Source organism: Meriones unguiculatus, chromosome 19 (genome assembly GCF_030254825.1).
Source record: "Meriones unguiculatus strain TT.TT164.6M chromosome 19, Bangor_MerUng_6.1, whole genome shotgun sequence".
In the NCBI taxonomy this organism is placed as follows: Eukaryota; Metazoa; Chordata; class Mammalia; order Rodentia; family Muridae; genus Meriones; species Meriones unguiculatus.
This window is the reverse complement of record NC_083366.1, coordinates 68,799,552-68,809,744: the sequence shown is the minus strand read 5'-3', so window position 1 is coordinate 68,809,744 and position 10,193 is coordinate 68,799,552. Positions and strand designations below refer to the sequence as shown.

General features: G+C 43.5%; 1 protein-coding gene across 6 annotated transcripts in view; it reads left to right on the top strand.

Moving 5' to 3' along the window:
• The first annotated feature begins 46 nt into the window (after positions 1–46).
• Uimc1 (ubiquitin interaction motif containing 1) overlaps positions 47–10,193 on the top strand; it is a 72,140-nt gene continuing 61,993 nt past the window's right edge. The window contains exons 1-2 of one of the 6 annotated variants that reach the window (XM_060372716.1): positions 4,363–4,446; positions 4,856–5,002. Coding sequence is in view for 3 of the 6 variants with exons in the window: in XM_060372718.1 (XP_060228701.1) it covers positions 6,978–7,007 (30 nt within the window). In the remaining 3 variants the exon portion in view is untranslated. Of the gene's footprint in view, positions 90–114; positions 440–4,341; positions 4,447–4,855; positions 5,003–6,953; positions 7,008–10,193 lie in introns of those variants that run through there. The other 5 variants (XM_060372717.1, XM_060372715.1, XM_060372719.1 and 2 more) reach the window with 5 other exon arrangements.

Genomic DNA, 10,193 nt, shown 5'->3' with positions numbered 1-10,193 from the left:
CCGCGCAGCACGCTGGGGCGGAGCCTTGAGGCTCGGTTTGTTTTGGTACAGCTGGAACCCTGCGGGGAGCGCGGGGAGCTGGGAGAACGGTGGGTTAGAGTTGAACGTCAAGCCGTCGTCTGGGCGCGTGGGAGGCCGAGGCCGGCCTGAGCTGCCTGAGACCCTGTCCAGTTAGCAAAAAGCGCGTTAGGAGCAGAGCAAGGTGCCTCAAACTAGAGAAATACAAATTTGAGGCTAGACTGGGCTACATAAAGGAATGGTTAAGGCTTGTGAGCAAAGTGCTGTGGAGGCTGCAGGATGATCAGGCGTTCAGGGCAAGCCTCTGCTACAATAGGTCATATCTCGGCAAGACAAAACAAACCCAAACAGGGTAGGGTGTGGTGCCTGCCTGTAATCACATCGCGGCGGAGGCGGAGGCGGGAAGGCCTTGACACTAATGGTGAGAGTCAATCTCAGTGTGTTAGCCACTTTATGGGGTCCAGGTGAGGGAATTAGACACTCTTGTTGGTCTGCAGTGTCCGATAAGTTCTTGGGCTGCTTTTTCCCGTTAAGGCTTTATTTATTTATTTATTTTTAAAAAGATTTATTATTTATACAGCATTCTGCCTGCACACCAGATCTTACTATAGATGGTTATGAGCCACCATTTGGTTGCTGGGAATTGAACTCAGGACCCTTGAAAGAATGAGTGTTCTTAACCTCTGAGCCATCTCTCCAGCCCAAGGCTTTATTTAAAAAAAAAAAAAGATTTATTTATTATGTATACAGTACTCTGCCTGTATGTAGGCCTGAAGGCCAGAAGACAGTACCAGATCTCATCATAGATGGTTGTGAGCCACGATTGCTGGGAATTGAACTCAAGACCTTTGGAAGAGCAGTCAGTGCTCTTAACCTCTGAGACCTCTCTCCAGTTGCTCTGATAAGATTTTAATACACCCATCTGCCCTTAAATTCTCAATTCACTCCCAGTAAGTTTATAGGGCAGCACCCTTTCTATCCTCAGGAATAAGTCATTTATCAGTCTGTGCTGATGAGTGGTGCCGAACAGATAGTGGTTGGGTCCACTGAAGAGTGCAGTCAAGTTCTGCCCTCAAAATGGAGTCAAGAGCTGCTTGTGGAATGAAATCTCAAGGCAAGGCATAGAGCAAAAACAAAAAGCCCACTGTTTTACCTGACAATGGAGTAAAGCAGGGTACACACTGGTCTTATATTACTGGAATATTAGATCTCTTCTTCTTCTTCTTCTTTGAGACAGAGTCTGTGTAGCCCTGGCTATCATGAAACTTACTATGTAGATCAGTCTGGCTTTGAACTTACAAAGATCCACCTGCTTCTCCTTTCTGAGTGCTGAGACGAAAACTAAAGGTGTGTACTACCATGCCTGACTTTAGGTATCATTTTGAGTCACTACAAAAAGGTAGAAAATTGAGATGTTGAAGTGACAGAAGCCCCTGCAGGGATCTAGCTTTTTCTGCTGACTGAGAGTTGAGTAATTTCAAAATAACTGAAGAAGCCAAAGTTGCTTACAGAGATAGTGCTTGTCTTCCCAAAGACATCTCAAAGGAAGAAATGAGAAACAGTAGACTGAGCTGTTGGGGCAGGCCTGTAATCCCACAGTTTGGGACGTAGGTCAGGAGTTCAAGGCCAACCTGTGATTTGTGAAAAGGGCTGGATAGCTCATCCTGTAAAGGTGCCTGCCACCAAGCCTGACAACCTGAATTTGACCCCTGGGACTCTCACATGGTGTAAGTGTGACTAGTGGTTGGGGTTGCACGGACAGGGCCAAGGTTGATTGTTTCTATATTCATGGCTTCTCATCCAGAGAACTGGAAAAAGGTGACTTTTCAGTTGCTGTGATGAGACATCAAGACTAGAATTGACTTACAGAAGAAAGGGTTTATTTTGGCTCCCAGTTCCAGAGAGAGAGAGTCCACAGTGAGAAGGAGGTGGGGCAGCAAGTGGCCAGCCAGATCAGGAAGCTTAGCTCACAACCACTTGCAGAAGCATAGATTGGGAGCTGGAGAGGCTGTAAACCCTCAAAGCCCTCCCTGAGGAATGTAGTTCCTGCAGCAAGGCTCCACCCACTAAAGTTTGTACTACAGCCCCCAACAGCACCGCCAGCTGGGAACCAGGTGGAGGCTAAGTGCGACATTTCTCGAAACAAAGAAGATAACTTTGTGTGGAGCAAAGAAATACACTTTATGGACACATGGTTAAGCTTGACAGCAGGTCACATGAGTGAGGGCACGGGAAGGACTCAGTTGCACCCTGAGGTCTACAGGTCTGCTTTTTTGTTTGTTTTGTTTTTCAAGACAGGGTTTCTCTGTGTAGCCTTGGTTGTCCTCGACTCACTTTGTAGACCAGGCTGGCCTGGAACTCTCAAATCTGTGTGCCTCTGCCTCCTGAGTGCTGGGGTTACAGGCTGTCTTTGTCGGCCGGTTGCTAAGGGCTGTAGTTTGGGTGGTTCTCTCTGGTTGGTAGATTAGGCCATCCATTGACTTCCTAGTGCACTTGTCCCCTTCCCACAGTGCATCTGATTCTGTTGCACACACAACCGTGCACAGGCATACGATGGTAAATAGGGGATCCCCTATAAGTGTTCTAGACACTTTGCTTTTCGGGACATTGTCCAAAACCATTTCAGGCCAGACTGGCCCTTCTGTTCTTCATATCTGAATACATTGGGCACACACTTAAACAGCAACTGTCTATATTTGATTGTTACTGTAAGTGGAGAAACTCCTGTTCCGAGATAGGAGTGTGTGTAGCCTGACGCCTGCTGGGGTTGAGGTCTTGAGAAGGCTGTGTATGTTGGAGAGGAACACGTGTACATACAAGTGCGGGGGCGGGGGTGCCAAGTGGAACACAGCCCTGTCGGCTTGTTCCTGCTGTGTAGCTCAGGCCAGAGTCAAGCTTGTGGCGGTCCTTCTGTTTCAGCTTCTCGGGGGCTTGTGTTGTTGGCATGTCCTGGTCTTGGCATCTGTCTGAAGTCCTGTTTATTACCTCTTCCTTTTACGCCTTCCTCCCATTTCCGTGCTATTACTGTGCTGTGTGCCCATCTCGCCATCTAGTTCATAAACTGTGCTTTTAATAGTACTGTTTTCCACAGACTGAGAACTACATATAACTATATGCTTTTTCCAATCGTTTAAGAGTGATTGTATTTTGTTGGTTTGCTATTATTTCAGTAAGATTACTACCTCCAGCACCACCCCTTTTTTTGGGGTCAGGGAGAGACTTGACAATGCCTTCTGAGTTCTGAGATTAAAGGCCTGGCTTCAGGAAGATGTGTGAGGAGCTACCAAACATTAAGTTTTATTTGTTGTAGATTTTTTTTAAAGATTTATTTATTATGTATACAGTGTTCTGTGTGCATGTACACCTGCACTCCAGCAGAGGGCACCAGATCTCACTATAGAGGGTTGTGAGCCACCATGAGGTTGCTGGAAATTGAACTCAGGACCTCTGGAAGAGCAGCCAGTGCTCTTAACCTTTGAGCCATCTATCTCTTCAGCTCTGTTGTAGAATTTTATTTTATGAAAATTTCATGTTTTATTTATCTTTGTCATATTAATTTCTGCTGTTGGCTTTTTTCAAAGAAAACGGGCTTCCTGAAACATATCTTCTTATGCGTACTTGTAGAAGTTCCAGTGGTTTTAAAAATTTTTTTTATTGGATCTTTCTGAATTTCACATCGTGCACCCCAGTCCCACTCATCTTCCCTTCCCCTCGTACCCACCGTTGCAATTTCTTCCACAACAGAGAAGGTTCAGTATTTTTTCAAGTAATTAATTTTTAAATTCATTTTACATCCTGGTTGCAGCCCCCTTCCTCCTTTTCTCACAGTCCCACCCTCCGTCTCTACCCCAAATTCAGTGTTTTTATTTTTTAAAGATTTATTATGTATACAATGTTACGTCTTGAATGTGTGCCAGTGCAACAGAGGAGGGCACCAGATCTCACCATGTGGTTGCTGGGAATTAACTCAAGCAGCCAAGGCTCTTAACCTCTGAGCCATCTCTCCAGCCCCATCAATGTTTTTAAGCTGAGGTTAAGGATACTCGATTTCCACTGACATGGTCAGACATCAAAGTTTTACCCCCTGAGAGTTTCTATGTAGTCTGTGAACATTTAATTTCAATGTAATTATGAACTCATGCAAATAAGGCAGTAGAGGAAGTTTGATGTAGCAAAGCTGATTTCGAATGGTATTTGGGGACCCAACTGCCTTTTCCCGTTTTCCCTCATACCGCCAGCAAGTTCTAGCGAAGCGTTCGAAGGGCCGCGGCGGTTCCGGGTGGTTGTCTGGCCCACAGTGCCCCTCGCCCGCCCGCCTGCGCCTGCGCCTGCGCGCCGCGCCGCGCCCCGCCCCGCGCCTCCCCGCGCGGTCTGCACTTGGAGGAGCTGCCCCCAGCGTTCGGGAGGCGCTCGGCGGAGCGGCCAGCGGTGAGTACGCGTCGGCTCGGCACGCCCCGGCCGCCGAGGGCCGCCCGCTTCCCGCTCTCCACCCGAGGCCCGCCTCGCCACGAGTAGGCCGCTCGGCGGGCGGAAGCTGGTGCCCGGGGCGCCCGCTGCTCCCCGGCGGCCTCGCTTCCGAGCCCGGGCGCCTTGCGCCCTCCGCCCTCTGGGCCCGGGGAGCGTTCTGTCGCTCGCCGAGCCTCCAGGGTAGGAGGGGCCCCGCCGTCGCCCGCCCGGCTAACCGACTCTGCGAGGGTCCGCCGCCGCATTACTCCGTTGTCGGGGGTGGCTGGGTGCGCTAGTTCTTCGCCCCAGGGCCGCCCCACCGCGTCTCTGGCTGGCTTTGAACTCTCTGGTACCCGAGATGGCTCTAACTCCACCCACTTAACGTTGACAGCGGAGCCGGCGCGCTTCCTCGGGATGGTGACAGGCTGTGCGTCAGCGCCCCGTGAGAGGATGGAGCTGGGTGTCCATCCGGACCACTTCACTCCAGTCTTCTGGCAGTAGTCTTGTATCGTTTACGGGCACGCTGAGGAGAAAAAAAGTGAGCTCAACGTTTAGGGCCTTTGCTTTTTTTTTTTTTTTTTTTTTTTTTTTTTAATGAGAGACAGTGCTTTGTATTTGAGTCAAAGAAAGTCTAGTTTTGGAATCGAGTGTCATTTCCCAGCAATCACTTGCCAACTTTTTTTTTTTCTTTGAACCAAGTTTTCCAGTGTGTTAGATAGTGAAGTCTATCTGACACCTAAGTTCCTGAGAGGAATAACCTCTGTGTTGGGTGTAAGAAGTGTGTCTATTGATTTGGTCAGTGATAACTGTTATCGCCGAAGGTGTGTTTGAAATCATTTTGTGGGCGTCTCCCTAAGTGTCTTTACACTTTATTCATTGGGCAGGGTGTCTTGGAGGTGATTCATTTGTCTAGTTTAGCTAGCTTCCTACTCAGCATCCAACTGCTGGAATTTACCCACTGAATTTGTTGTTACACACCTGTCGTAAAGAGGCTGAGTCTAAAGCAGGAAGAAGCTCATCTGTGCTTTGTGCTCATATGCATCCCCTACCCTCCCTTAGACAGGCCAGCTCACCGTCTGGGAAAATACTAAATACCTGCTCATAGGTGTGTGCGTGCGTTTATAGGCATGCATTTACCTCCAGCTACAGAAATAATCCTACTGTAATCAGTTGATAAAGGAAAAGTGTTCTATCACGCTCTTCCTCTCTTTTTTCATGCTTGAGGTCAACCCCAAGGGCCTTGTGCATTTATGAGTTTTTATTTTATTTATTTATTTATTTATTTAGAGACAAAGTCTCACTGTGTAGCTCTGGATGGTCTGGAAATTACTATGTAGACCATGCTGGTCTCAAACTTACAGAGATCCCTCTGCTTCTGCCTTTCAAGTGGGGGAATTAAAGGCGCTGTGCCTGCTTATTTTTAAAATTACATCTATGTATTCAGTGTCTAGAGCTAGTGCTCTCCTGTGGATGGCATATGTGTGGATCCTGCCGTCAGCTGACGTCATGGGGCATGTGTGGCAGGGGCTTTACCACTGAGCCATCTCATAGGCCAGATTGTTCATAAGGTCTACATCGCTTAAGCTTTCAATGATGATTTGAAAGGTTTAGTACTTAGAATGTCAAGCTTTTCAACTGTTACAATTTTTTTTGACATAGGGCCTCATGTAACCCATGATGTTACTGAATTTGCTACTGTTATTGAATTTGCTGTGTAGCTGAGGATGACTTGAACTCTTGAAAATAATTTTTAAAAAAGATTTTACTTATCTTATGTATATGAGTGTTTTGCATGCCTGGTGCTCATGGCCAAAAGAGGGCATCAGATCCCCTGGAACTAGAGTTACAAATGGTTGTAAGCTACCATGTGGGTGCTGGGAACTGAACTGGGATCTTCTGCAAGAACAAATGTGTTTAATTGCTGAGCCATATCTCTAGCCCAGCTTGAACCCTTGATCACAGGCATATAGCACCATGCTTGGCTAACATTTTTCTTTTCTTTTCTTTTCTTTTCTTTTCTTTTCTTTTCTTTTCTTTTCTTTCTTTTCTTTTCTTTTCTCTCTTCTCTTCTCTTCTCTTCTCTTCTCTTCTCTTCTCTTCTCTTCTCTTTCTTTTCACTTCTACTCCTGTTGTTTGCTTGTTTCTTTGATATAGGGTTTCTCTGTGTAGCCCTGGCTATCTTAAAACTTACTTTCTGGACCAGGCTGGCCTCAAACTCACAGAGATTCCCCTGCCTCTGTCTCCTGAGTTCTGGGATTAAAGACATGTGTCCCCATGACCCACTTGCTTGGCCAGGATTTTAAATTATCTCGTCAGTGACCTCCAAGTAGAGTAAAAAAATACTACTTTGAGATAAAGTGAGTCTCATTGTTAATTACTTGTTTTACACTTGTTGATTTTTCTAGAGACATTTCTTCCTCACTGTTATTAAGAACTTATTGTTGGTGTGAGGACTCAGTTTTCCTTTTTCTTTTTTAGACTGTGACTCATTTTTCAACTGTTTTTGACAGGCCATGGTCACTTACTCTGTAGCCTCAGTTAAAGTAAGTAAAAATAAGCCATTATGTTTATTTTTAAAGATTTTAATTTATTTTTATTTTTAAATCATGTGCATGTGTGAATCACTGGGGGGGGGGTACGTATACCACAGTTCAAGTGCTCACAGAGGCCAGGAGAGGACACTGGGCCTTTGGAACTGCTGGGTGCGGGTGCCCAGAACAGAACTAGGGTCCTTTGCAAAAGGAGCAAATACTCTCAAACACTGAACTATCTCTCCAAACTCTTTGTTGTTATATTTTGTAAACTCTTCATTTTAGAGGGTAGGTAGTGGCTGGGGGGTTTGGGGGGAGAAAGCTATGAATCTTTGTATGCTGGATTTTTGTTTAGTTGGCTGATGACTGGCTTTTTTTTTTTTAACTCTTAGAAGTACTATTGTAATAGTAATTTTATGTAGTCAATATTATGGAGCATGGAAATTTTTGAATTTTTATCTGTGGAATGCCTGTACTTCAGGCTCCTATTGACCCCTCATCTCCCAGTTTTCTTTGAAACCTCACATTGAGCCTGATGTCATGGTAACATACCTGTAATCCTAGCAGTGGGGAAGCCAAAACATATGAATCTTTTGGTTTGAAGCTAGCCTAGTCTGCATAATGAGTTCCAAGTCAGTCATGACTATATAATTAGACCCAGTTTAAAAAAATAGCAGCTCATGTTGAGTCTGTAATGATTGTGTGCCAAAGAGATGGGTATTTATATGCCTTTAAGAAACTATGGGGCCAGCCTGGTCTACATAGTGAGTTCCAGGATAGCCAGGGCTGCATAATAAAACCCTGACTTGAAAAAGCCATATAGGAAAAATCATATATATATGTGTGTGTGTGTGTGTATATATGTATGAATTATGTGTGTATATATATATGTGTGTGTATGTATATATGTGTATGAGTATGTATATATGTGTGTGTGTGTATGTATGTGTATATGTGTGTGTTTATGGAGAGCTGGCTTGTATACAAGAGTACGCTGCTCTTGAAGAGGACTAGAGGACCACTGATGTAGATCCAGCGTCCACATTGGCTGGCTTGAAACCACCTGTGTCTCTTTCCTTAGGTAATCTAACACCTCTGTGAGTGTACACGAACACACACACATAATTAAAATAATAAAAAATAACATTAAAAGTTATTAGATATAGGTATCATAAATTACAGAATTCAGAAAAATTACTTGCACTTGAAGATATAGCTGCTTTTGGTATACGGTATTTTCCTAGGGTCCTAATTGATTCCTCCAGCCTTTTCCTATACTAATTCGCACCTTTATGTCATATGTTCTTTTAGATGTAAAGGGCACTTCTTTGTTTTTGATGTGTGGTGGTTGTATCAGGCCAGAACTTTGTGCATGCTAGGGAGGCTGGCTCCCGAGCTGCTCTCTAGCCCTTCACAGTGTTCTCTACATCCCCACATAGCTGTCTTCAGTTAATGCCTTTCTGTGTCTTTTCTTCTGTACATTACTTATTTATTTATGTATTGAGACCAAAGCTTTGTACATGATAATAACGTTCTGCTACTGAGCTATACCCCAGTTCTTTTAATAAAACATTTAATAATTTAAATATCTGCTTTATGCTACTGATTCCGCAAATATTTATGTGTGCATACCATGTGTTTAGTGGAAGCGTTTGTTAGAGGTGATGCAAAGGTAAGAGCCACACCTTTAATCCTAGCACTTGGAAGGCAGAGCCAGGCTCTGTGAGTGTGAGGCCAGTGTGGTGCACAGTGAGTTTCAGGACTGCCAGAGCTGTATAGAGAGGCCTTGTCTGGAAAAAATAAATAAAACAACAGCAACAGAACAACCAAAAAGATAATGGAATATTGGAATTAGGTGTTGGGGCTAGGAGGTTAAAAAAAGAAGTGCTTTACTTGTTTGGGTTAGTTACCTTCCTGAACTTGTTTCCTCATAATAAAGACATACTTTTAAGATTTCTTAGATTGACATGAAATATTCACTCATCAAATATATGCTACTTAACATTTATTAAAGGCATCATTACATAGAGTGAGGTATTGTTAACTGTGACTTATGTGTACATGTGACTACTACCTAAAGGACAATAATACATTTTCAGCAACCCAGAAGGTTTCATTACGTCCTTCCCACTGAATTTCAGGAGTAACCAGTGATCTGATTGAGATCACTGGCAGTTAATTTTTTTACTTTATTTTTTAAATTTTCTGCACATTGGTCTTTTGGCTGCATGTATTCTGTGTGAGGTTGTGGAAATTCCCTGGAACAGAAGTTACAGATAGTTGTGAGTTGCCATGTGGATGCTGGGCATTGAACTCAGGACCTTTGGAAGAGCAGCCAGTGCTCTTAACTATCTCTCCAGCCCCAGCAGTTAATTTTTTAAAAACATAATTGAGCTGTAATTCATATACAATGCATCTACTTTTAGTTACCAGTTTTATATGTATGTTTATATATTGTATATAGTATATTCATAGTATTGTGTAGCTGTCACACTTCAGAGCATTTTAATTATCTTAAAGATACATTCCACCCAGTCAGTCATTTCACTGTCTTCTTTGCCAGTTACCTCAACTCAGTCTTAAATAATATTTATTTATAAACTCTGTTCATTTACTGCTATTGATATTTTATATTAGTGAGATCATCCACTTAAGTATTTGTGGTCACTTAGGACTAGCTTTTTTCACTTATTGTGATGTTTTCAAGCTTTATATTCTAAATGTTTATTCCTTTTTATGGTTGGGCCATATTTTATCAATTAGTGGACATTTGGATTACTTCCACTTCAGAGTACTGCTAAATGATGCTTTTATCAACACTTGTGTAGTTTTTTTTTGAAGGTGTATTTTTATTTTATGTGTACGAGTATTTTGTCTGCACAGATATCTTTGCATCACTTGTGTGCTTGGTGGTGCCCTTGGGGGCCAGAAGACAGTGTTGGTACCTCTGAAACTAGAGTTAGAGCTAGTTGTGAGCCCCTGTGTGGCCACGCCATCTCTCTAGCTCCAAGCATGTATATTAATCTCTTTCAACAATGTTTTGTTTTCAGATTACAAGTTTCACGTACCTTTTTCATTAAAGCTATAATTTTATGGTTTGAAGCACACAAGTTATAATTTACCCGTAATCTTTGTTTCCTTAGAGTTTGTGCTTTGATGTCTCATATTAACACACGATGGTTTATAATTCTAGGTGAG